The sequence below is a fragment of the Bombina bombina genome, chromosome 1 (assembly GCF_027579735.1).
Source record: "Bombina bombina isolate aBomBom1 chromosome 1, aBomBom1.pri, whole genome shotgun sequence".
Classification (NCBI taxonomy): domain Eukaryota; kingdom Metazoa; phylum Chordata; class Amphibia; order Anura; family Bombinatoridae; genus Bombina; species Bombina bombina.
In genome coordinates, this window is record NC_069499.1 from 360,606,294 (window position 1) to 360,634,189 (window position 27,896).

The 27,896-nt window shown below is 40.6% G+C and overlaps 1 protein-coding gene across 1 annotated transcript in view; it reads left to right on the top strand.

Moving 5' to 3' along the window:
* RAB3GAP1 (RAB3 GTPase activating protein catalytic subunit 1) overlaps positions 1–27,896 on the top strand; it is a 259,144-nt gene that overhangs the window by 60,846 nt on the left and 170,402 nt on the right. The window contains exon 14 of the mRNA XM_053698235.1: positions 24,894–24,989. Coding sequence (XP_053554210.1) covers positions 24,894–24,989 — 96 coding nt within the window. The remainder of the gene's footprint in view (positions 1–24,893; positions 24,990–27,896) is intronic.

Genomic DNA, 27,896 nt, shown 5'->3' on the forward strand with positions numbered 1-27,896 from the left:
GAGCATGCAATTTTAAGCAACTTTCTAATGTACTCCTAGTATCAATTTTTCTTTGTTCTCATGGTATCTTCATTTGAAAAAGCAGTAATGAAAGGTTAGGAGCCGGCCCATTTTTAGTTCAGCACCTGGGTAGCGCTTGCTAATTGGTTTACTACATTTAGCCACAAATCAGCAAGTGCTACCCAGGTGCTGAACAAAAAATGGGCTGGCTCTAAAGCTTACAGTACTGCTTTTTCAAATCAAGATAGCATGAGAACAAAGCAAAATTGATAACAGGAGTAAATTAGAAAGTTGCTTAAAATCTCATACTCTATCTGAATCATGAAAGAAAAAAAATTGGGTTTAGTATCCCTTTAACCCCTTAGTGACCAGAGCACTTTTCCATTTTCTGTCCGTTTGGGACCAAGGCTATTTTTACATTTCTGCGGTGTTTGTGTTTAGCTGAAATTTTCCTCTTACTCATTTACTGTACCCACACATATTATATACCGTTTTTCTCGCCATTAAATGGACTTTCTAAAAATACCATTATTTTCATCATATCTTATAATTTACTATAAAAAAAATTATAACATATGAGGAAAAATGGAAAAAAACACACTTTTTCTAACTTTGAACCCCAAAATCTGTTACATATCTACAACCACCAAAAAACACCCATGCTAAATTGTTTCTAAATTTTGTCCTGAGTTTAGAAATACCCAATGTTTACATCTTCTTTGCTTTTTTTGTAACTTATAGGGCCATAAATACAAGTAGCACTTTGCTATTTTCAAACCATTTTTTTTCAAAATTAACGCTAGTTACATTAGAACACTAATATCTTTCAGGAATCCCTGAATATCCATTGACATGTATATATTTTTTTTTAGAAGACATCCCAAATTATTGATCTAGGCCCATTTTGGTATATTTCATGCCACCATTTCACCGCCAAATGCGATCAAATACAAAAAATTGTTCACTTTTTCACGAATTTTTTCACAAACTTTCAGTTTCTCACTGAAATTATTTACATACTGCTTGTGCAATTATGGCATAAATGGTTGTAAATTCTTCTCTGGGATCCCCTTTGTTCAGAAATAGCAGACATATATGGCTTTGGCATTGCTTTTTGGTAATTAGAAGGCCGCTAAATGCCACTGCGCACCACACGTGTATTATGCCCAGCAGTGAAGGGGTTAATTAGGGAGCATGTAAGGAGCTTTTTGGGGGTAATTTTAGCTTTAGTGTAGTGTAGTAGACAACCCCAAGTATTGATCTAGGCCCATTTTGGTATATTTCATGCCACCATTTCACCGCCAAATGCGATCAAATTAAAAAAAACGTAAAATTTTTCATAATTTTAGGTTTCTCACTGAAATAATTTACAAACAGCTTGTACAATTATGGCACAAATGGTTGTAAATGCTTCTCTGGGATCCCCTTTGTTCAGAAATAGCAGACATATATGACTTTGGAGTTGCTTTTTGGTAATTAGAATGCTGCTAAATGGCGCTGCGCATCACACGTGTATTATGGCTAGCAGTGAAGGGGTCAATTAGGTAGCTTGTAGGGAGCTTGCAGGGTTAATTTTAGCTTTAGTGTAAAGATCAGCCTCCCACCTGAAACATCAGACCCCCTGATCCCTCCCAAACATCTCTCTTCCCTCCCCTACCCCACAAATGTCCCCGCCATCTTAAGTACTGGCAGAAACTCTGCCAGTACTAAAATAAAAGGTATATTTGGGCTTTTTTGTGCATTTTTTGTTAGCATATTTACATATGCTTCTGTGTAGGGATCCCCCTTAGCCCCCAACCTCACTGATCCCCCACTAAACAGCTCTCTAACCCTCCCCCTCTGACTTAATGTGCGCCATCTTGGGTACTGGCAGCTGTCTGCCAGTACCCAGTTTAGTGAAAAAAAGCTTTTTTTTAAATAAAATATGTCCCTTTTCTGTAGTGTAGCTTTCCCCCCCCCCCCAAGACCAACCCCCACCCCTTCCAGATCCCTTAGATGGTTTTTCAAAATAAAGTTTATTAAATTTTTTTTTTACTTTTACTTTTTAACTTTTCTGTAGTGTAGCGGTTCCCACCCGCTCCCGCCCCGTGCACGCGCCCGCCCGCCACCCCCCCGTGCACGCGTGCGCGCCCCCGACGGTCCCGATCCCGATCCCGCCCCCCGTGACGTCACGCGCAACACCGATGGCCGCCCACCCGCCTCCCAATTCGGCTCCCACCCACCAACGATACCGGCCATCGATGTCCGGTGCAGAGAGGGCCACAGAGTGGCTCTCTCTGCATCGGATGGCCATGTATGGTTATTGCAGGATGCCTCCATATCGAGGCATCACTGCAATAACCGGAAAGCAGCTGGAAGCGAGCAGGATCGCTTCCAGCTGCTTTCCACACCGAGGACGTGCAGGGTACGTCCTCAGGCATTAACTGCCTTTTTTTTGAGGACGTACCCTGCACGTCCTCGGTCATTAAGGGGTTAAATGATAGGATTTTTAGAAGGAAGTTGAAGCATAAACTTGAAGTGAATATGCTTTCTTCCCAACTTCCCATTATGAGAGACAGAGGGATGCTCCTTAGATGACTCTGCCTCTTGTTTTCTTTCTCCTTTACATGAAAGAGGAAATATACAGAGAAAGTAGCAAGTCCTAACACTTTTGGGGAACTTTCAGCTATGCTTAATAAGTAAATAAAGAAAATATTAACTCAGTGGTACACTTTTCCAGCCAAAATAATAGCTTGTTATTAACATCTCTCCTCCTTCTCCCCTCCTTGAGCCTTGACAGTGTGAACCCCAACCAATGTGAGGTTGTAATGAGCCAGCAAAGTTAATAAAGCAGGTTATGCTAATGACAGCAAACAAAAAAAAAAGAAAAAGGAAACTCTTGGTGGGTCAGAAAAGGAAGCAGCAGTATGGGATCAATAGGGAGCAGCAGGAAGTAGATAATTCCGTTTTTAGGAGCAGTAAAAGAAATTATGTGCAGAGAAAGTAGCAAGTCCTGAGATTCTCATACGTCTTTCAGGTGTAGCTTTAGCAGGTAGGTAAAGGAAACATGTCAGCAGTTAGTAGTAAACTTTTTCAGCCAGATCTAATATAGCTTGATCCTGACATTTCCCCTCCTTCTCAACCCCTCTGTTGCACTTTACCAGTATGAACCTTAGCCAAATGTAATGTTGTGCTGGGCTGCAGAGTTATAAGCAGTTATATTAGTAGTATATTAAAGCTCTTAGTGCAAAAGGCAAGCAGTAGAGTGAAATCAGTAGGGAGCAGTAGGAGGTAAGCAGATCCAGTTTTTGAGCATAAGAAGAGATACAGGGGAGAAGATTTACCTTACTGACAATGAGTCTAGGTTGAGCACCAAGGTGTTCTCCGCCAGGGAAGCGCTCCAGTATGAAGAGGGGTAAGGACCAGTGGCTCCAGTTGTAATTACCTCCTATGCTTGATTGAGAGTTCCAGCTATTACCACCCTTCGCGCAGCACCAGTGGGAAGGGGGGGTATCTCAGCTCTCACAGCAGGATGGAAAAAGGAGAGAGTGCAGTGACCCATCCAAAAGTGGAACCCCGTTGCCAGAAGTCAGGGCCCAGGCTATCAATCTCCCTTACGCAGCACCAGTGGCAGGGAGAACCTGCCTGGCTTCCCAGAGCCGAGTCCGTCTATGATGTAGGAGAGCGACCCCGTAGCCCCAAGTCACATGGGCTTAGAGGTGCGATTTCTCGGCCTAGAGGCAATTGCGAGGCTGTGGGGAGCTGGCGTGACTATGTTCTAGCTCCTCCTCCGGATCTCCAGAGAATACCGTATCAAGAGCATGCAATTTGTAAACATCTTTCTAATTTATTTCTATTATCTAATTGGTTTTATTCTCTTGATATTCTTTGCTGAAAAGCTAAGATAGGCTCAGTAGCTGCTGATTGGTTGCTGCACATATAAGCCTTGTGTGATTGGCTCACTAATGTACATTTCTATTTCTTCCATAAAGGATATCTAAAAAATGAAGCTAAATAAATAATAAAAGTAAATTGGAATGTTGTTTGAATTTGTATTCTCTATCTGAATCATGAAAGAAAAAAATTGGGTTTAGTGTTCCTTTAATAACAACAATTTAAATAGTTTTATTTAACTTAAACAATAACGTTGTTTAATGCTTACCCCTCCCTCCTCACACTTAGGTCCTTGTGCAGATCTATTCAACTCCAAACAATTCATTGAGCTTCTTGAAACCTAGTAAGAGTTGATTCGGTGTACATAGATTTGCAGGAGAGCAATGGGATTAAAGGGACAGTAAAGTAAAAATTAAACTTTCATGGTTCAGATAGAACAATACTTTCCAATTTACTTATCTCATTTTCCTTCTTTCTTGGTATCTGTTGTTGAAAACCATGCATAGGTTCGGAAGCAGTGCACTACTGTGAGCTAGCTGCTTGTCATTGGTTCATCCAAAATGTTCACTTAGCCTCCAGTAGAGGATTGCTATCCTTCAACATAGGATATCAAAAGAATGAAGCAAATGTTATAAAATTCACAGGTTTTAGAACTACAAAAACAAGAATATTTGATCATTTCAAGTAAAAAAAAATGCCTGCTTTCTCAGCCCATTTCAGTGGGTGTCCCAGCTTAACCTCATCAACAGTAGTAAATTGGGAGCTTCTGAGTACGTTTTTAAAAGGTATTATACTGGATTTTTATAACATTATCTGTGCATATTTTTGTTAAAGTAGTGTCTATTACATACAGTTATATGGAAATTGGTGTATACTTTAATGAGCACACCACTTAGCTGATTTCAACTGGCTAAAATTTAAGCTAATATTAAAGTGAATGTAAATTTTGATGCTAAAGTGCCCGGTTTTTAAAAATTTGTTTAAAACAGGGGCACTTTAATTCATCAAAATTTACATTTCACTCCTGTTGTGATAAAAAACTTACCTTTTAAACTTTACAGCAGCTCCAGCTTCCTCTGGTCGTCGCTGATGTCAGAAATGATGGATAGGTCATCCTCCAATCACGGCTCCCCCCCCCCCCCCCCCGGGGGAATCAGTGTCTGATTCAAGCCGTGATTGGAGGAAGCTGGATTCCTCATTTTAGACCCAGGAAGAGGCTTTGCAACGGGTGGAGGAAGCTGGAGCTGCTGTCAAGATTAAAAGGTAAGGGTTTTTTTTTTTACAACAGGAGTGAAATGTAAATTTTGATGAATTAAAGTGCCCCTGTTTTTAATCAAATTTTTAAAAACTGGGCACTTTAGCATCAAAATTTACATTCACTTTACGCTAAAATTAAGTAATATTTTTTTTAAGTTTGTTGCACAAATTATCATTAAATCAATTTATGTTAAAAAAAAATGCAATTCATTTGTGCTTTGGATAGCTTAAAAAGATATGAAACACTATTTTTTTCTTTGATCTACTTTGTTTAGTTCCCTTGGTTTTCTTTGTTGAAAGGCATACCTAGTTTGGCTCAGGAGTTGCTGATTGGTGGCTGTGCATACATGCTTGATGTTATTGGCTCAACAAAGTATACCAAGAGAATAAGATAATAGAAGTAAAATAGAAAGTTGTTAAGTTGTATTCTTTCTTTAAATTATGAAAGAAAAATGTTGCATTTTATCTCCTTTTAAATTACATCTACAAAAAAAAAATACAACAAAAAAAAAACACAAAAAATAATATTGCAAAGTATTACACTGCCCCCTCCTGGCTTTTTTTTTTTTATAAGACCACCCGATTGACAACATTTTCTGTGGAGAACACTGCTATATATAGATGCATATCTGTATTTACAAACAAAGTATGTTTCTTGTATATCGTTCTCAGTGCATATATAGACAGATGTTTCAGTCATTTTGTGTGTGTATATGTATGACAAAATATATATATATATATAGATATATATAGATAGATAGATAGAGAGAATATGTATCATTTTGTGTGTGTGTGTGTGTGACACAATCTATATATAGACAGATGTTTCAGTCATTTTGTGTATATGTATGACATATATATATATATATATATATATATATATATATATATAGTCCAGTGTAAGAGTTTTTTTTTTACTGAGCCAAAAGGTACGGAACTGTTGTATAAAGTTCTCACTTGTGTAGTGGTAGAAATAAAAAAAAAACAAATCTACCCAATGATATCCACAGATAGCAGTGTCCCAAAAGGATTTATAGAATGGCAGTCTCTCCCAAACAATCGAATAGCATCAAGTATAACGATTCCTGTGACATACAGCTTAAAGCATTAAAGTGCACACACTCGGTAGGAATTGCAAGTAAATGCGAGCAACCCAGTGCTCCAGCAACAACAGCCATGCATTCCTTACCGCTCCGTAGTGTGTACGAGCCGCGGGGTCACTTCCTCATACCTCTGAAAGCTTGCTCAGGTATGCGCTGTATACACACGTCATGTGCTCCGCTCACCGGTTGAAGTGGGAGTGAGAGAGGAGGGAGAGAAGGGGGCGTGTCCAGGCAGCCCCGACGCAGACAACAAACAGCCGTGATATGCGCCCAACCTGTTACTGCTTCTGAATGTGAATATGTGAGAAAGTCACCATGCTCCCATTCTGCCCCTGGATTTTCAGGCAATGTAGAACAAATGAAGAAAGCGGACAATCCAGGGCAAGTTAAAAACGATATCTTTTATTCACCAACGATAAAAAGGTTCCAGGAGGGTCCATATACAGGTTAGCAAACAAGAAAGTAATTGGTCAATCAATACAACCAATGCCTGTGAAGCCTAGCCACCACCTTTAGGATTAACCCTTAATGCAGAATCAGTCTCATTCAACAATTCTAAGTATTAAGATTGGATATAGAGAGTCCAAAAGAGATAGTATTAAAGTATTATGTAACATAATACACTTAAATAAACATATAAAAGTAATAAATACATACATGATAAAGTGAACACAAGAAAAGAACAGAGCGCAACCGCAACTCAAGGTAAAAGTTTTATTACTTTTTCGAGCGCTAAAAACAAATTGCACTTACAAGAAATTGGCAATATTCAAGCCTTTAGATTTAACAATCCACTGGACCGCAATCTCTCTGCCAGCCCTCCACGCTGGAATCAGATATGGCGTCTCCGGGAAGTCCGTAGGCTTAGGTATTAATGACCAAATAGTTAATGGTAAAAAGTACTTGCAAAAGCAATAAGTATCGATGTCTTCAACAGTGTCCCTTTGTACAGTCTACGGGTTTCGTCCTCTTTAACAGGACTTTCTCCAACATAGGTGTGTCCGGTCCACGGCGTCATCCTTACTTGTGGGGATATTCTCTTCCCCAACAGGAAATGGCAAAGAGCCCAGCAAAGCTGGTCACATGATCCCTCCTAGGCTCCGCCTTCCCCAGTCATTCTCTTTGCCGTTGTACAGGCAACATCTCCACGGAGATGGCTTAGAGTTTTTTAGTGTTTAACCGTTACTAAAATCGATGGCTGTTTCCACACAGGACTGTTGAGAGGAATTAACTTCAGTTGGGGGAACAGTGAGCAGACTTTTGCTGCTTGAGGTATGACACATTCTAACAAGACGATGTAATGCTGGAAGCTGTCATTTTCCCTATGGGATCCGGTAAGCCATTTTTATTACAGACAGAAAAAAAGGGCTTCACAAGGGCTTTTTAAGACTGTAGACATTTTCTGGGCTAAATCGATTTATATATAAACATATTTTATACTCCATAGCCTTGAGGAATTATTTTAATCTTGGGAATTTTGTAAAATAACCGGCAGGCACTGTATTGGACACCTTATTCTCTAGGGGCTTTCCCTAATCATAGGCAGAGTCTCATTTTCGCGCCTGTATTGCGCACTTGTTTTTGAGAAGCATGACATGCAGATGCATGTGTGAGGAGCTCTGATACATAGAAAAGACTTTCTGAAGGCGTCATTTGGTATCGTATTCCCCTTTGGGCTTGGTTGGGTCTCAGCAAAGCAGATACCAGGGACTGTAAAGGGGTTAAAGCTTCCAAATTTGGTGTGCAATACTTTTAAGGCTTTAAGACACTGTGGTGAAATTTTGGTGAATTTTGAACAATTCCTTCATACTTTTTCGCAATTGCAGTAATAAAGTGTGTTCAGTTTAAAATTTAAAGTGACAGTAACGGTTTATTTTAAAACGTTTTTTGTACTTTGTTATCAAGTTTTTGCCTGTTTAACATGTCTGAACTACCAGATAGACTGTGTTCTGAATGTGGGGAAGCCAAGGTTCCTTCTCATTTAAATAGATGTGATTTATGTGACACAAAATTTAGAGAAAATGATGCCCAAGATGATTCCTCAAGTGAGGGGAGTAAGCATGGTACTGCATCATCCCCTCCTTCGTCTACACCAGTCTTGCCCACACAGGAGGCCCCTAGTACATCTAGCGCGCCAATACTCCTTACTATGCAACAATTAACGGCTGTAATGGATAATTCTATCAAAAACATTTTAGCCAAAATGCCCACTTATCAGCGAAAGCGCGACTGCTCTGTTTTAGAAAATACTGAAGAGCATGAGGACGCTGATGATATTGGTTCTGAAGGGCCCCTACACCAGTCTGAGGGGGCCAGGGAGGTTTTGTCTGAGGGAGAAATTTCAGATTCAGGGAAAATTTCTCAACAAGCTGAACCTGATGTGATTACATTTAAATTTAAATTGGAACATCTCCGCGCTCTGCTTAAGGAGGTGTTATCCACTCTGGAGGATTGTGAGAATTTGGTCATTCCAGAGAAACTATGTAAAATGGACAAGTTCCTAGAGGTCCCGGGGCCCCCCGAAGCTTTTCCTATACCCAAGCGGGTGGCGGACATTGTAAATAAAGAATGGGAAAGGCCCGGTATACCTTTCGTCCCTCCCCCCCATATTTAAAAAATTGTTTCCTATGGTCGACCCCAGAAAGGACTTATGGCAGACAGTCCCCAAGGTCGAGGGGGCGGTTTCTACTCTAAACAAACGCACCACTATACCCATAGAAGATAGTTGTGCTTTCAAAGATCCTATGGATAAAAAATTAGAAGGTTTGCTTAAAAAGATGTTTGTTCAGCAAGGTTACCTTCTACAACCAATTTCATGCATTGTTCCTGTCACTACAGCCGCGTGTTTCTGGTTCGATGAGCTAGAAAAGGCGATCAATAATAATTCTTCTTCTTATGAGGAGATTATGGACAGAATTCGTGCTCTCAAATTGGCTAATTCTTTCACCCAGACGCCACTTTGCAATTGGCTAGGTTAGCGGCGAAAAATTCTGGTTTTGCTATTGTGGCGCGCAGAGCGCTTTGGTTAAAATCTTGGTCAGCGGATGCGTCTTCCAAGAACAAATTGCTTAACATTCCTTTCAAGGGGAAAACGCTGTTTGGCCCTGACTTGAAAGAGATTATCTCTGATATCACTGGGGGCAAGGGCCACGCCCTTCCTCAGGATAGGTCTTTCAAGGCCAAAAATAAACCTAATTTTCGTCCCTTTCGCAGAAACGGACCAGCCCCAAGTGCTACATCCTCTAAGCAAGAGGGTAATACTTCTCAAGCCAAGCCAGCCTGGAGACCAATGCAAGGCTGGAACAAAGGAAAGCAGGCCAAGAAACCTGCCACTGCTACCAAGACAGCATGAGATGTTGGCCCCCGATCCGGGACCGGATCTGGTGGGGGGCAGACTCTCTCTCTTCGCTCAAGCTTGGGCAAGAGATGTTCTGGATCCTTGGGCGCTAGAAATAGTCTCCCAAGGTTATCTTCTGGAATTCAAGGGGCTTCCCCCAAGGGGGAGGTTCCACAGGTCTCAATTATCTTCAGACCACATAAAAAAACAGGCATTCTTACATTGTGTAGAAGACCTGTTAAAAATGGGAGTGATTCATCCTGTTCCATTAGGAGAACAAGGGATGGGGTTCTACTCCAATCTGTTCGTAGTTCCCAAAAAAGAGGGAACGTTCAGACCAATCTTAGATCTCAAGATCCTAAACAAGTTTCTCAAGGTTCCATCGTTCAAAATGGAAACCATTCGAACAATTCTTCCTTCCATCCAGGAAGGTCAATTCATGACCACGGTGGATTTAAAGGATGCGTATCTACATATTCCTATCCACAAGGAACATCATCGGTTCCTAAGGTTCGCATTCCTGGACAAGCATTACCAGTTTGTGGCACTTCCGTTCGGATTAGCCACTGCTCCAAGGATTTTCACAAAGGTACTAGGGTCCCTTCTAGCGGTGCTAAGACCAAGGGGCATTGCAGTAGTACCTTACTTGGACGACATTCTGATTCAAGCGTCGTCCCTTCCTCAAGCAAAGGCTCACACGGACATTGTCCTGGCCTTTCTCAGATCTCACGGATGGAAAGTGAACGTAGAAAAGAGTTCTCTATCTCCGTCAACAAGGGTTCCCTTCTTGGGAACAATAATAGACTCCTTAGAAATGAGGATTTTTCTGACAGAGGCCAGAAAAACAAAACTTCTAAACTCTTGTCAAATACTTCATTCCGTTCCTCTTCCTTCCATAGCGCAGTGCATGGAAGTAATAGGTTTGATGGTAGCGGCAATGGACATAGTTCCTTTTGCGCGCATTCATCTAAGACCATTACAACTGTGCATGCTCAGTCAGTGGAATGGGGACTATACAGACTTGTCTCCGACGATACAAGTAAATCAGAGGACCAGAGATTCACTCCGTTGGTGGCTGTCCCTGGACAACCTGTCACAGGGGATGAGCTTCCGCAGACCAGAGTGGGTCATTGTCACGACCGACGCCAGTCTGGTGGGCTGGGGCGCGGTCTGGGGACCCCTGAAAGCTCAGGGTCTTTGGTCTCGGGAAGAATCTCTTCTACCGATAAATATTCTGGAACTGAGAGCGATACTCAATGCTCTCAAGGCTTGGCCTCAGCTAGCAAAGGCCAAGTTCATACGGTTTCAACATGACGACTGTTGCGTACATCAACCATCAGGGGGGAACAAGGAGTTCCCTGGTGATGGAAGAAGTGACCAAAATCATTCAATGGGCGGAGACTCACTCCTGCCACTTGTCTGCAATCCACATCCCAGGAGTGGAAAATTGGGAAGCGGATTTTCTGAGTCGTCAGACATTTCATCCGGGGGAGTGGGAACTCCATCCGGAAATCTTTGCCCAAATTACTCAACTGTGGGGCATTCCAGACATGGATCTGATGGCCTCTCGTCAGAACTTCAAGGTTCCTTGCTACGGGTCCAGATCCAGGGATCCCAAGGCGACTCTAGTAGATGCACTAGTAGCACCTTGGACCTTCAAACTAGCTTATGTATTCCCGCCGTTTTCTCTCATCCCCAGGCTGGTAGCCAGGATCAATCAGGAGAGGGCATCGGTGATTTTGATAGCTCCTGCGTGGCCACGCAGGACTTGGTATGCAGACCTGGTGAATATGTCATCGGCTCCACCATGGAAGCTACCTTTGAGACGAGACCTTCTTGTTCAAGGTCCGTTCGAACATCCGAATCTGGTCTCACTCCAACTGACTGTTTGGAGATTGAACGCTTGATCTTATCAAAGCGAGGGTTCTCAGATTCTGTCATTGATACTCTTGTTCAGGCCGGAAAGCCTGTAACTAGAAAAATTTACCACAAAATATGGAAAAAATATATCTGTTGGTGTGAATCTAAAGGATTCCCTTGGGACAAGGTAAAAATTCCTAAGATTCTATCCTTTCTTCAAGAAGGTTTGGAGAAAGGATTATCTGCAAGTTCCTTGAAGGGACAGATTTCTGCCTTGTCTGTGTTACTTCACAAAAAGCTGGCAGCTGTGCCAGATGTTCAAGCCTTTGTTCAGGCTCTGGTTAGAATCAAGCCTGTTTACAAACCTTTGACTCCTCCTTGGAGTCTCAATTTAGTTCTTTCAGTTCTTCAGGGGGTTCCGTTTGAACCCTTACATTCCGTTGATATTAAGTTATTATCTTGGAAAGTTTTGTTTTTGGTTGCAATTTCTTCTGCTAGAAGAGTTTCAGAATTATCTGCTCTGCAGTGTTCTCCTCCTTATCTGGTGTTCCATGCAGATAAGGTGGTTTTACGTACTAAACCTGGTTTTCTTCCGAAAGTTGTTTCTAACAAAAACATTAACCAGGAGATAGTCGTGCCTTCTTTGTGTCCGAATCCAGTTTCAAAGAAGGAACGTTTGTTGCACAATTTGGATGTTGTTCGTGCTCTAAAATTCTATTTAGACGCTACAAAGGATTTTAGACAAACATCTTCCTTGTTTGTTGTTTATTCTGGTAAAAGGAGAGGTCAAAAAGCAACTTCTACCTCTCTCTCTTTTTGGATTAAAAGCATCATCAGATTGGCTTATGAGACTGCCGGACGGCAGCCTCCTGAAAGAATCACAGCTCATTCCACTAGGGCTGTGGCTTCCACATGGGCCTTCAAGAACGAGGCTTCTGTTGATCAGATATGTAAGGCAGCGACTTGGTCTTCACTGCACACTTTTACCAAATTTTACAAGTTTGATACTTTTGCTTCTTCTGAGGCTATTTTTGGGAGAAAGGTTTTGCAAGCCGTGGTGCCTTCCATTTAGGTGACCTGATTTGCTCCCTCCCTTCATCCGTGTCCTAAAGCTTTGTTATTGGTTCCCACAAGTAAGGATGACGCCGTGGACCGGACACACCTATGTTGGAGAAAACAGAATTTATGTTTACCTGCTAAATTACTTTCTCCAACGGTGTGTCCGGTCCACGGCCCCGCCCTGGTTTTTTAATCAGGTCTGATAATTTATTTTCTTTAACTACAGTCACCACGGTATCATATGGTTTCTCCTATGCAAATATTCCTCCTTTACGTCGGTCGAATGACTGGGGAAGGCGGAGCCTAGGAGGGATCATGTGACCAGCTTTGCTGGGCTCTTTGCCATTTCCTGTTGGGGAAGAGAATATCCCCACAAGTAAGGATGACGCCGTGGACCGGACACACCGTTGGAGAAAGTAATTTATCAGGTAAACATAAATTCTGTTTTCTCAAGACTCAGGGTTTAATGTCCTAGTTCGCGGGGATCCTCTTCTTAAAACTCCAGCTACATTTCTATAGGCTGGAATATGGACCAATCACGAGCGCCAATCTGACACACCCACTCTCAATCCATTTCTCTTTGCTACGGTGAGTCAGACTGGAGCCGCCGGTCTCCACACTAATAATTTCATTCAGAACAACTGTATGATTAATACACATTTTACTATTATGCCGAATAAATATACATAAAAAATACATGAATAAATGCATACCTATAAACACAAGATCATCATAATATTCTGCTTAAACATAGCGGCTGTGGGGCTTCTACCTAAAATACACATTGCTAAATGTTCTTAAAGGGATATTCACATTTTCTTAAAGGGATATTAACATTACCTTCTCCCTTCTACTACCTCCTATTACTGGTAATAGCGATGTACCAACACCAATCTTGATACTTAAGTAATATATACTAACCTAAAATTTATGTAACAAGGAGTGCTTAGTGTTCAGCTCACCTAGACAATTTTTCATTGTGAATTTTGTTTTGTTTTTAATCTTTTAACCAGTCAAGTGTGCAGAGTACAGCCTGATACAAAATAGTGGGTATCAGTCTCTGCAGTGGTGGTCAGTTAGCGCAGTGTTAGGGTAACAGTATACATGATAAAGTGTATCAAATATATATAAGCAAAATAGTACAAACAATCAATTGCTCATCATGTTTATCATAAAACTTTCCACAGTTTATGTTGCAAATACCTTAAGAAGGAGAGAAATATACACACTAATTTAAACCGTGCAAAATGTTTTGCAAATACCCTAAGAAGGAGAGAAATATACACACCAATTTAAACGGTGCAGAATGTTTTGCAATTAACCTAAGAAGGGGAGAAATATATACACACCAATTTAAACGGTGCAGAATGTTTTGCAAATACCCTAAGAAGGAGAGAAATATACACACCAATTTAAACGGTGCAGAAGGTTTTGCAATTAACCTAAGAAGGGGAGAAATATATACACACTAATGCAAACAATGTAAAAAATATAAGGCAACCAAATACCGGTACAAAAGTGTACAGCGTCAACAAAAATAGAGACCACCTGTTTGCTGTCTAATTCAAATACACATATATATATATCTCAAATGGCAGCAAACTTGCTGGCACTCAATTCAATATCAAGAAATGTTTCTCTATAATTTGTGACAATACACACCATATTAAAGATGGCGTGAATCAATAGAGAATTACATACTTATCACTACATGCAACAAAACTTGTTAAAAATGTGTCACAAATATAGAGATCATTCTTGGTTGACAGCAATAAGACTAAGTGGTCATATTAATGTAGACTACATGCATCAGACCAAGTTCCCAATTTTTACATTGTTTGCATTAGTGTGTATATATTTCTCCCCTTCTTAGGGTAATTGCAAAACATTTTGCACCGTTTAAATTGGTGTGTATATTTCTCCTGTTAAGTGTGATCAGTCCACGGTTCATCATTACTTCTGGGATATTACTCCTCCCCAACAGGAAGTGCAAGAGGATTCACCCAGCAGAGCTGCCATATAGCTCCTCCCCTCTACGTCACTCCCAGTCATTCTCTTGCACCCAACGACTAGATAGGATGTGTGAGAGGACTATGGTGATTATACTTAGTTTTATACCTTCAATCAAAAGTTTGTTATTTTATAATAGCACTGGAGTGTGTTATTCCTTCTCTGGTAGAATTTGAAGAAGAATCCACCAGAGTTTTTACTATGATTTTAGCCGGAGTAGTTAAGATCATATTGCTGTTTCTCGGCCATCTGAGGAGAGGTAAACTTCAGATCAGGGGACAGCGGGCAGATTAATCTGCAAAGAGGTATGTAGCAGCTTTTATTTTCTGACAATGGAATTGATGAGAAAATCCTGCCATACCGATATAATGTCATGTATGTATATTTTACACTTCAGTATTCTGGGGAATGGTACTTCACTGGAATTACACTGTGTACATAAGACTTTAGCCTATTTTGCAGGGACTAGCAACAGGCTTTTTAATAACTCTTAATTTATGTTAACCGTTTTTGCTGGAATGTAAAATCGTTTTCATTTTCTGAGGTACTGGGTGAATAAAATGTTTGGGCACTATTTTTCCACTTGGCAGTTGCTTGATCTAATTCTGACAGTTTACTGATCTCTCTCACTGTTGTGTGTGAGGGGGAGGGGCCTTTTTTTGGCGCTTTTGCTACGCATCAAAAAATTCAGTCAGAAGCTCATTGTATTTCCTTCATGATCCGGTTCATCTCTACAGAACTCAGGGGTCTTCAAAACTGGTTTTGAGGGAGGTAATCATTCACAGCAGAGCTGTGAGATTGTAGTTGACTGTGATAAAAAACGTTTATTCTGTAACTTTTTTTCTGCTATCAGTTATCCTTTGCTAATGGGAACAAACCTTTGTTAAAATTGTGTTTTTTACAAAGATTGATGCTATAACCTTTTCAGTTTATTTCAGTTTATTAATTATCAACTGTCATAAATCTTTCTGTGCTTCTTATAGGCTCAGTACGTTTTCATAGTATTTTACTTGAATAGTACTCCAAGTTGCAAGTTTATTTGCTAGTGTGTTAAACATGTCTGATTCAGAGGAAGATAACTGTGCTATTTGTGCTAATGCCAAAGTGGAGCCCAATAGACATTTATGTACTAACTGTATTGATGCTACTTTAAATAAAAGTCAATCTGTACAAATTGAACACATTTCACCAAACAGCGAGGGGAGAGTTATGCCGACTAACTCGCCTCACGTGTCAGTACCTGCATCTCCAGCTCGGGAGGTGCGCGATATTGTGGCGCCCAGTACATCTGGGCGGCCATTACAAATAACATTACAAGATATGGCTACTGTTATGACTGAAGTTTTGGCTAAATTACCAGAACTAAGAGGCAAGCGTGATCACTCTGGGGTGAGAACAGAGTGCGCTGATAATGCTAGGGCCATGTCAGATACTGCGTCACAACTTGCAGAACATGAGGACGGAGAGCTTCATTCTGCGGCTGACGGTTCTGATCCAAACAGATTGGATTCAGATATTTCAAATTTTAAATTTAAGCTGGAAAACCTCCGTGTATTACTAGGGGAGGTGTTAGCGGCTCTGAATGATTGTAACACAGTTGCAATACCAGAGAAAATGTGTAGGTTGGATAAATATTTTGCGGTACCAACGAGTACTGACGTTTTTCCTATACCTAAGAGACTAACTGAAATTATTACTAAGGAGTGGGATAGACCCGGTGTGCCGTTCTCACCCCCTCCGATATTTAGAAAGATGTTTCCAATAGACACCACCACACGGGACTTATGGCAAACGGTCCCTAAGGTGGAGGGAGCAGTTTCTACTTTAGCTAAGCGTACCACTATCCCGGTGGAGGATAGCTGTGCCTTTTCAGATCCAATGGATAAAAAGTTAGAGGGTTACCTTAAGAAAATGTTTGTTCAACAAGGTTTTATATTGTAACCCCTTGCATGCATTGCGCCGGTCACGGCTGCGGCGGCATTCTGGTTTGAGTCTCTGGAAGAGACCATTAGTTCAGCTACTCTGGATGACATTACGGACAAGCTTAGAGTCCTTAAGCTAGCTAATTCATTCATTTCGGAGGCCGTAGTACATTTAACTAAAATCCTGGTCAGCTGATGTTACTTCTAAGTCTAAATTACTTAATATACCTTTCAAAGGGCAGGCCTTATTTGGGCCCGGTTTGAAAGAAATTATCGCTGACATTACAGGAGGTAAAGGCCATGCCCTGCCTCAAGACAGAGCCAAACCTAAGGCTAGGCAGTCTAATTTTCGTTCCTTTCAGAATTTCAAAGCAGGAGCAGCATCAACTTCCTCTGCTCCAAAACAGGAAGGATCTGTTGCTCGCTACAGACAAGGCTGGAGACCTAACCAGTCTTGGAACAAGGGCAAGCAGACCAGGAAACCTGCTGCTGCCCCTAAAACAGCATGAATTGAGGGCCCCCGATCCGAGATCGGATCTAGTGGGGGGCAGACTTTCTCTCTTCGCCCAGGCTTGGGCAAGAGATGTCCAGGATCCCTGGGCACTAGAGATAATATCTCAGGGATACCTTCTGGACTTCAAATACTCTCCTCCAAGAGAGAGATTTCATCTGTCAAGGTTGTCAACAAACCAAACAAAGAAAGAGGCGTTTCTACGCTGCGTTCAAGAGCTTTTGTTAATGGGAGTAATACATCCAGTTCCACGATCGGAACAGGGACAAGGGTTTTACTCAAATCTGTTTGTGGTTCCCAAAAAAGAGGGAACTTTCAGACCAATCCTGGATTTAAAGATCCTAAACAAATTCTTAAGAGTTCCATCGTTCAAAATGGAGACTATTCGGACAATTTTACCCATGATCCAAAAGGGTTAGTACATGACCACAGTGGATTTAAAGGATGCTTACCTTCACATACCGATTCACAAAGATCATTACCGGTACCTAGGGTTTGCCTTCCTAGACAGGCATTACCAGTTTGTAGCTCTTCCATTCGGATTGGCTACAGCTCCAAGAATCTTCACAAAGGTTCTGGGTGCTCTTCTGGCGGTACTAAGACCGCGAGGAATCTCGGTAGCTCCGTACCTAGACGACATTCTGATACAAGCTTCAAGCTTTCAAACTGCCAAGTCTCATACAGAGTTAGTACTGGCATTTCTAAGGTCGCATGGATGGAAGGTGAACGAAAAGAAAAGTTCTCTCCTTCCACTCACAAGAGTTCCCTTCCTGGGGACTCTTATAGATTCTGTAGAAATGAAGATTTACCTGACAGAAGACAGGTTAATAAGACTTCAAAGTGCTTGCCGCGCCCTTCACTCCATTCAACACCCGTCCGTGGCTCAATGCATGGAGGTAATCGGCTTAATGGTAGCGGCAATGGACATAGTACCCTTTGCACGCTCACACCTCAGACCACTGCAATTGTGCATGCTAAGTCAGTGGAATGGGGATTACTCAGACTTGTCCCCTTCTCTGAATCTGGATCAAGAGACCAGAAATTCTCTTCTATGGTGGCTTTCTCGGCCACATCTGTCCAGGGGAATGCCATTCAGCAGGCCAGACTGGACAATTGTAACAACAGACGCCAGCCTTCTAGGTTGGGGTGCCGTCTGGAATTCTCTGAAGGCTCAGGGACAATGGAGTCAGGAGGAGAGTCTCCTACCAATAAACATTCTGGAATTGAGAGCAGTTCTCAATGCCCTCCTGGCTTGGCCCCAGTTGACAACTCGGGGGTTCATCAGGTTTCAGTCGGACAACATCACGACTGTAGCTTACATCAACCATCAAGGAGGGACAAGAAGCTCCCTAGCAATGATGGAAGTATCAAAGATAATTCGCTGGGCAGAGTCTCACTCTTGCCACCTGTCAGCAATCCACATCCCGGGAGTGGAGAACTGGGAGGCGGATTTCTTAAGTCGTCAGACTTTTCATCCGGGGGAGTGGGAACTTCATCCGGAGGTCTTTGCTCAAATACTTCGTCATTGGGGCAAACCAGAGATAGATCTCATGGCGTCTCGACAGAACGCCAAGCTTCCTCGTTACGTGTCCAGATCCAGGGATCCAGGAGCAGTCCTGATAGATGCCTTGACAGCACCTTGGACTTTCAGGATGGCTTATGTGTTTCCACCCTTCCCGATGCTTCCTCGATTGATTGCCAGAATCAAGCAGGAGAGGGCATCAGTTATTCTAATAGCACCTGCATGGCCACGCAGGACTTGGTATGCAGACCTGGTGGACATGTCATCCTGTCCACCTTGGTCTCTACCTCTGAAACAGGACCTTCTGATACAGGGTCCTTTCAAACATCAAAATCTAACTTCTCTGAAGCTGACTGCTTGGAAATTGAACGCTTGATTTTATCAAAACGTGGGTTTTCTGAGTCAGTTATTGATACCTTAATACAGGCTAGGAAGCCTGTTACCAGAAAGATTTACCATAAGATATGGCGTAAATACCTATATTGGTGCGAATCCAAAGGTTACTCTTGGAGTAAGGTTAGGATTCCTAGGATATTGTCTTTTCTACAAGAAGGTTTAGAAAAGGGTTTATCTGCTAGTTCATTAAAGGGACAGATCTCAGCTCTGTCCATCCTGTTGCACAAACGTCTGTCAGAAGTTCCAGACGTTCAGGCTTTTTGTCAGGCTTTGGCCAGGATTAAGCCTGTGTTTAAAACTGTTGCTCCGCCATGGAGTTTAAACCTTGTTCTTAACGTTTTACAGGGCGTTCCGTTTGAACCCCTTCATTCCATTGATATAAAGTTGTTATCTTGGAAAGTTCTATTTTTAATGGCTATTTCCTCGGATCGAAGAGTCTCTGAGTTATCAGCCTTACACTGTGATTCTCCTTATTTGATTTTTCATTCGGATAAGGTAGTTCTGCGTACTAAACCTGGGTTCTTACCTAAGGTAGTCACTAACAGGAATATCAATCAAGAGATTGTTGTTCCTTCTTTGTGTCCAAATCCTTCTTCGAAGAAGGAACGTCTTCTACACAATCTGGATGTAGTTCGTGCCCTAAAATTTTACTTACAGGCAACTAAGGAATTTCGACAAACGTCTTCCCTGTTTGTCGTTTACTCTGGTCAGAGGAGAGGTCAAAAGGCTTCTGCTACCTCTCTTCTTTTTGGCTTCGTAGCATAATTCGTTTAGCTTATGAGGTTGCTGGACAGCAGCCTCCTGAAAGAATTACAGCTCATTCCACGAGAGCTGTGGCTTCCACTTGGGCCTTTAAGAATGAGGCCTCTGTTGAACAGATTTGCAAGGCTGCAACTTGGTCTTCGCTTCATACTTTTTCCAAATTTTACAAATTTGACACTTTTGCTTCCTCGGAGGCTATTTTTGGGAGAAAGGTCCTTCAGGCAGTGGTTCCTTCTGTATAAAGAGCCTGCCTATCCCTCCCGTCATCCGTGTACTTTTGCTTTGGTATTGGTATCCCAGAAGTAATGATGACCCGTGGACTGATCACACTTAACAGGAGAAAACATAATTTATGCTTACCTGATAAATTCCTTTCTCCTGTAGTGTGATCAGTCCACGGCCCGCCCTGTTTTTTAAGGCAGGTAAATATTTTTATTTTTTAAATTATACTCCAGTCACCACTACACCCTTTGGCTTCTCCTTTCTTGTTGGTCCTTGGTCGAATGACTGGGAGTGACGTAGAGGGGAGGAGCTATATGGCAGCTCTGCTGGGTGAATCCTCTTGCACTTCCTGTTGGGGAGGAGTAATATCCCAGAAGTAATGATGACCCGTGGACTGATCACACTACAGGAGAAAGGAATTTATCAGGTAAGCATAAATTATGTTTTCTCTCCTTCTTAGGGTATTTGCAAAACATTTTGCACCGTTTAAATTAGTGTGTATATTTCTCTCCTTCTTAAGGTAAACTGTGGAAAGTTGTACGATAAACATGATGAGCAATTGATTGTTTGTACTATTTTGCTTATATATATTTGATACACTTTATCATGTATGTATTTATTACTTTTATATGTTTATTTAAGTGTATTATGTTACATAATACTTTAATACTATCTCTTTTGGACTCTCTATATCCAATCTTAATACTTAGAATTGTTGAATGAGATTGATTCTGCATTAAGGGTTAATCCTAAAGGTGGTGGCTAGGCTTCACAGGCATTGGTTGTATTGATTGACCAATTACTTTCTTGTTTTGCTTTTAAAAGGGCATCACAGGTATACTGAATTAGCTATGATTACGGCTGTATAGCCGAAACATGTTAGCTTTCAGTTTGCCTTTGTTGCCTTGCTAACCTGTATATGGACCCTCCTGGAACCTTTTTATCTTTGGTGAATAAAATATATTGTTTTTAACTTGCCCTGGATTGTCCGTTTTCTTCGTTTGTTTATATATATATATATATATATATATATATATATATATATATATATATATAGAGAGAGAGAGAGAGAGAGAGAGAGAGAGAGAGAGAGAGAGAGAGAGAGAGAGAGAGAGAGAATATGTATGACTATATATATATGTGTGTGTGTGTCATTTTGTGTGTGTGTGTGTGTGTGTATATATGTATGGCAATCTATATATATATATATATATATATATATATATATATATATATATATATATATATATATATAGAAAGAGAGAATGAGAATATGTATGAATATATATATATATATCATTTTGTGTGTGTGTGACAATCTATATATAGACAGATGTTTCAGTCATTTTGTGTATATGTATGACATATATATATATATATATTTATATATATCAGTGACGTGCAGTGACGTCAGAGTCTGGTAAGGCAGTGGCTAGGATACACCTTCATTCTTTAGATATCCTTTGTTGAAGAAATAGCAATGCACATGGGTGAGCCAGTCACATGAGGTATCTATGTGCAGCCACCAATCAGCAGCTACTGAGCATATTTAGATATGATTTCCAACAAAGGATATCAAAAGAATGAAGAAAATTAGATATTAGATGTAAATTGGAAAGTTATTTGCATGCTCTTTCTAAATCATGAAAAAAAACATATGGGCTTCATGTCCCTTTAAATGGTGTCTTGGAAAACTGGTCAACTTAGTAAACATCTGATTTTAGTCTAAAGGATTGTAACAGAAACTCTTGCCAGATAATAAAATGCTTGCTCTGATTATGAGATCTAGAAATCCAGGCCCATTAAAATATGTTTAAAACATACTTTTTACTTTAATGCTGCAAATTATGCTTATAGATTCTTTCATTATTCAGTAAATATAAAAATGTCTTGATCCAGTGGTGGCTGGTGAAATTTAAAGATGGTGGGGCGCTTGACCCCACCCCTTTTAAATAAGGCCACACCATCAGATGGCACTACCAATTAATTAAATAAATAAAAGGTAGACAGAAACACAGAAAAGCACTTGGGAGGAGAGAGAGACAGGGGGAGAGAGACAGAGGGTTAGAGAGAAAGAGATAGAGACACAATCACACACAGAGGGTTAGAGAGAGAAATAGAGACACAATCACACATAGAGGGTTAGAGAGCGAGAGAGAGAGAGAGAGAGACACACTCACACACAGAGAGGTTTAGATAGAGAGAGACACACACAATCCCATACAGAGGGTTAGAGAAAGAGTGACACAATCCCATACAGAGGGTTAGAGAGAGAGAAAGAGATACACAATCACACACAGAGCGTGAGAGAGAGAAAGAAAGAGACACAATCACACACAGAGGGTTAGAGAGAGAGAAAGAGAGAGAGAGACACAATCATACACAGAGGGTTAGAGAGAGAGAGAGAAAGAGAGAGAGACACACAATCACACACAGAGGGTTAAAGAGAGAGAGAGAAAGAGAGTGACAATCACACAGAGGGTTAGAGAGAGAGAAAGCGAGAGATACACAATCACACACAGAGGGTTAGAGAGAGAGAGATAAAGAGAGAGCGACACAATCACACACAGAGGGTTAGAGAGAGAGACACAATCACACACAGAGGGTTAGAGAGAGAGAAAGAGAGAGAGACACAATCACACACACAGGTTTATTGAGAGAGAGAAAAAGAGAGAGAGAGCCACAATCATACACAGAGGGTTAGAGAGAGAGAGAGACACAATCACACACAGAGGGTTAGAGAGAGAGAGAAAGAGAGAGAGACACAATCACACACAGAGGGTTAGAGAGAGAGAGAAAGAGAGAGAGACAGAATCACACAAAGAGGGTAGAGAGAGAAAGAGAGAGAGTGACACAATCACACACAGAGGGTTAGAGAAAGAGAGAGAGACACAATCACACACAGAGGGTTAGAGAGACAGAAAGAGAGAGACACACAATCACACACCGAGGGTTAGAGAAAGAGAGAGAGACACAATCACACACAGAGGGTTAGAGAAAGAGAGACACAATCACACACAGAGGGTTAGAGAGAGAGAGACAATCACACACAGAGGGTTAGAGAGAGAGAGAGACACAATCACACACAGAGGGTTAGAGAGAGAGAAAGAGAGAGAGACACAATCACACACAGAGTGTTAGAGAGAGAAAGAGAGACCATCACACACAGAGTGTTAGAGAGAGAGAGACACAATCATACACAGAGGATTAGAGAGAGAGAGACAATCACACACAGAGGGTTAGAGAGAGAGACACACAATCATACACAGAGGATTAGAGAGAGAGAAAGAGAGAGAGACAATCACACACAGAGGGTTAGAGAAAGAGAGAGAGAGAGAGACACAATCACACACACAAGATTAGAGAAAGACACAATCGCACACAGAGGGTTAGAGAGAGAGAAAGAGACACAGTCACACACAGAGGGTTAGAGAAAGAGAGAGAGAGAGACACAATCACACACAGAGGGTTAGAGAGACAAAAGGTATGAGAGAGTCAGAGGGGGAGGAAGAGAGACCATGGGGGAGAACAACACATAAGGAGAGAGATGGATAGATAGAGAGACACACACACACAAGGGGGGGGGGAGGGACCACTGCATTTTTAAGTAATAAAACAGCAGAGCTACAGAGAGTTCAGAAAGTGAGACTATAAAGTTAACTAGTGTGGAGTACAGAGGCAAGCTGCTAAGGTGTAAAGTTTGAGTAAACAAAATACAAAAATGATCTTTAAACTGCTGTAAAAGAGTAAAAAAACAAAAAACACTAAACCACATTCATTAAATTATCATTTTCACTAACAGAATCCAGCTAAATCTAAAGTTGCAGAACTTACTTTAATAAAATGTGGCTAAAACACTGCAAGTCTGCATCTCTTCCTGCTCTGTAAGGAAGTGACAGTGGAACATTCCACTGCACTTAGAGGGGAAGTACTGAACTCTCTTTTTCACTTTAGCAAAGCTGGCTTCACAGGACAGCAACAAAATAAATGAAAGTTGTTTTTTTCCATTTTTGTTTTGTTTTATATGATTTAACATCCAGCCCCAACCCTAAGTTCCACTTACTAATGCCTCTCACTGGATTGGGTCAGCCCAAATAGGACTGCCTCAAATAAGCACTTATGGGCCATGCAATGATCTTAACCACTTTCATCCAGGAGGTGGTGCAGAATGTTGTGTAATGGTGGGCAGACCTGCTTGTGCCTCTCCATTGCACAACATGTAGCTGTGAAAAAAAAAATGCTGGGGGAAAAAAAATTGATTTTTTTTTTTTAAGCCAATAAAAAATATATATATTTTTGCCCATATGAGAGGTGAAGCCATGCCTCACCTGCCTCTAGTGACTGCACATCACTGATATATATATATATATATATATATATATATATATATATATATATATATATATATATATATATATATATATATATAGACAGATGTTTCAGTCATTTTGTGTGTATATATGTATGGCAATCTATAGACAGATGTTTCAGTCATTTTGTGTGTGTATATATTTATGGCAATCTATATATAGACAGATGTTTCAGTCATTTTGTGTGTGTATATATGTATGGCAATCTATATATAGACAGATGTTTCAGTCATTTTGTGTGTGTATATATGTATGGCAATCTATATATAGACAGATGTTTCAGTCATTTTGTGTGTGTATATATGTATGGCAATCTATATATAGACAGATGTTTCAGTCATTTTGTGTGTGTATATATGTATGGCAATCTATATATAGACAGATGTTTCAGTCATTTTGTGTGTGTATATATGTATGGCAATCTATATATAGACAGATGTTTCAGTCATTTTGTGTGTGTATATATGTATGGCAATCTATATATAGACAGATGTTTGTCATTTTGTGTGTGTATATATGTATGGCAAACTATATATAGATGTGTGTCATTGTGTGTGTATATATGTATGGCAATCTATATATAGAGAGATATTTCTTTCATTTTTGTATATATGTGTGGCAATCTATATATAGACAGATATTTCAGTTGTGTGCATATAGTATGACAATCTTGATTTTGTTGCTCACAGTACTTGTTTCCTGATGCCAAATCCACTGACGGATCAGACGCTAAGTGTAGTGTATCTACAGGAAACCTCTCGTCTCAGTCAGAGAGTGAAGACTATGTAAGTTTGCTAATCAACTAATTACAAAGAGAGCATGTTGTCTGCTTATAATATTAGGATGCAGTTATGTTAGAGACAAAGCTTGTTTAATTTCCTGAAGATAAAATCCATACACAATAATCTCTTTATGAGAATATTTTGATATGACTTTAATTAAAGTTTGTTGGAAATATGTTATTAATCAAATGAATTGGGATCTAATAAGATAACCGTTTGATCTTTTTTAGCCTATTGTGTATTTTAGTGAAATACTCTCTACATCTCCATAATTAAACTGTTTGTAAAAAAGCAACTGATTAACACATACCCTAAAAATGTATGTACTGGTCCCTTTACTTGCTCCAGAACTGGAAAGTGCAAAAATGAATTGATGTTTTTCTTGTTGCTACTTGTCATTGAAACTGTTACTTGTCTTTAAAGGGACATGACACACACATTCTTTATTGTGTGATTCAGATAGAGCATTTGATTTGGACAACTTTCCCATTTACTTCTATTATCTTGTTTGTTCTCTTAGTATACTTTTGTTGAAAAGGATACCTAGGTAGACTCAGGAGCTGCTGATTGGTGGCTGCAAATATATATACCTTTATGCTATTGGCTCACCTAATGTGTGCAGCTAGTTCCCAGTAGTGCATTGCTACTTCTTCAGCAAAGGATGCCAAAAGGATAAAGCAAATTAGATAACAGAAGTAAATTTGAATGTTGTATTCTCTATCTGAATCATGAAGGAAAACTTTGGAGTATCCTATCCCTTTAAGTACAAGATGTATCAATTAACTGTATTACACTGCTATTACCTCTAGCGATTAAGGAGTTAAAGGGCAATACCCACCATCCCATATTATAAACAGCCTTTTAAATACATTTCTTTTACAAGATATGACGAGTCCACGGATTTCATCCTTATGGGATTACGCCTCCTGGTCAGCAGGAAGTGGCAAAGAGCACCACAGCAGAGCTGTATATATAGCTCCTCCCTTCCCTCCCACCCCAGTCATTCTCTTTGCCTGTGTTAGTGATAGGAAGAGGTAAAGTGAGGTTTTAGTTTAGTTTATTCAATCAAGAGGTTTTTTATTTTAAAATGGTGCCAGTGAGTACTATTTTTCTCAGGGAGAAATAGTCGGTCAATAACTTCCCAAGAGGAGTGGAGACATCTTATTTTCTGCCCTGATGTTGATGATATTAGCAAACATTATCTAAGATTCTGCTGGTTCCCACAGAGCAGTTGAAGGTAGTGTAAAGAGACATCTTCAGTGTGGAGAACCGTGTCATGCTACAAGCAGCATTGAGGTATGTAAAGTCATTTGTTTCTGGGGCGACTAGATACATCAGAACAGGCTGACATTCTTCCCTAACTGGGGAGGGGTAATCAGTATACACTATATAAATGGAAATGGTGTACCTGGAATTCCCTTTTCTCCAACATAGGTGTGTCCGGTCCACGGCGTCATCCTTACTTGTGGGATATTCTCTTCCCCAACAGGAAATGGCAAAGAGCCCAGCAAAGCTGGTCACATGATCCCTCCTAGGCTCCGCCTACCCCAGTCATTCTCTTTGCCGTTGTACAGGCAACATCTCCACGGAGATGGCTTAGAGTTTTTTAGTGTTTAACTGTAGTTTTTATTATTCAATCAAGAGTTTGTTATTTTAAAATAGTGCTGGTATGTACTATTTACTCTGAAACAGAAAAGAGATGAAGATTTCTGTTTGTATGAGGAAAATGATTTTAGCAACCGTTACTAAAATCCATGGCTGTTCCACACAGGACTGTTGAGAGGAATTAACTTCAGTTGGGGGAACAGTGAGCAGTCTTTTGCTGCTTGAGGTATGACACATTCTAACAAGACGATGTAATGCTGGAAGCTGTCATTTTCCCTATGGGATCCGGTAAGCCATTTTTATTCACACAGTAAATAAGGGCTTCACAAGGGCTTATTAAGACTGTAGACATTTTCTGGGCTAAATCGATCATATTTACACATATTTAGCCTTGAGGAATCATTTAATCTGGGTATTTTTTGTAAAATAATATCGGCAGGCACTGTTTTAGACACTTTATTCTATTGGGGCTTTCCCTAATCATAGTCAGAGCCTCATTTTCGCGCCGGTATGGCGCACTTGTTTTTGAGAACAGCATGACATGCAGCTGCATGTGTGTGGAGCTCTGATACATAGAAAAGTCTTTCTGAAGGCATTATTTGGTATCGTATTCCCCTTTGGGCTTGGTTGGGTCTCAGCAAAGCAGATTCCAGGGACTGTAAAGGGGTTAAATATAAAAACGGCTCCGGTTCCGTTATTTTAAGGGTTAAAGCTTCCAAATTTGGTGTGCAATACTTTTAAGGCTTTAAGACACTGTGGTGAAATTTTGGTGAATTTTGAACAATTCCTTCATACTTTTTCGCAATTGCAGTAATAAAGTGTGTTCAGTTTAAAATTTAAAGTGACAGTAACGGTTTTATTTTAAAACGTTTTTTGTGCTTTGTTATCAAGTTTATGCCTGTTTAACATGTCTGAACTACCAGATAGATTGTGTTCTGACTGTGGGGAAGCCAAGGTTCCTTCTCATTTAAATAGATGTGATTTATGTCATAATAAATTTAGTAAAAATGATGCCCAAGATGATTCCTCAAGTGAGGGGAGTAAGCATGGTACTGCGTCATCCCCTCCTTCGTCTACACCAGTTTTGCCCATACAGGAGGCCCCTAGTACATCTAGCGCGCCAATACTCCTTACTATGCAACAATTAACGGCTGTAATGGATAATTCTATCAAAAACATTTTAGCCAATATGCCCACTTATCAGCGAAAGCGCGACTGCTCTGTTTTAGAAAATACTGAAGAGCATGAGGCCGCTGATGATATTGTTTCTGAAGGGCCCCTACACCAGTCTGAGGGGGCCAGGGA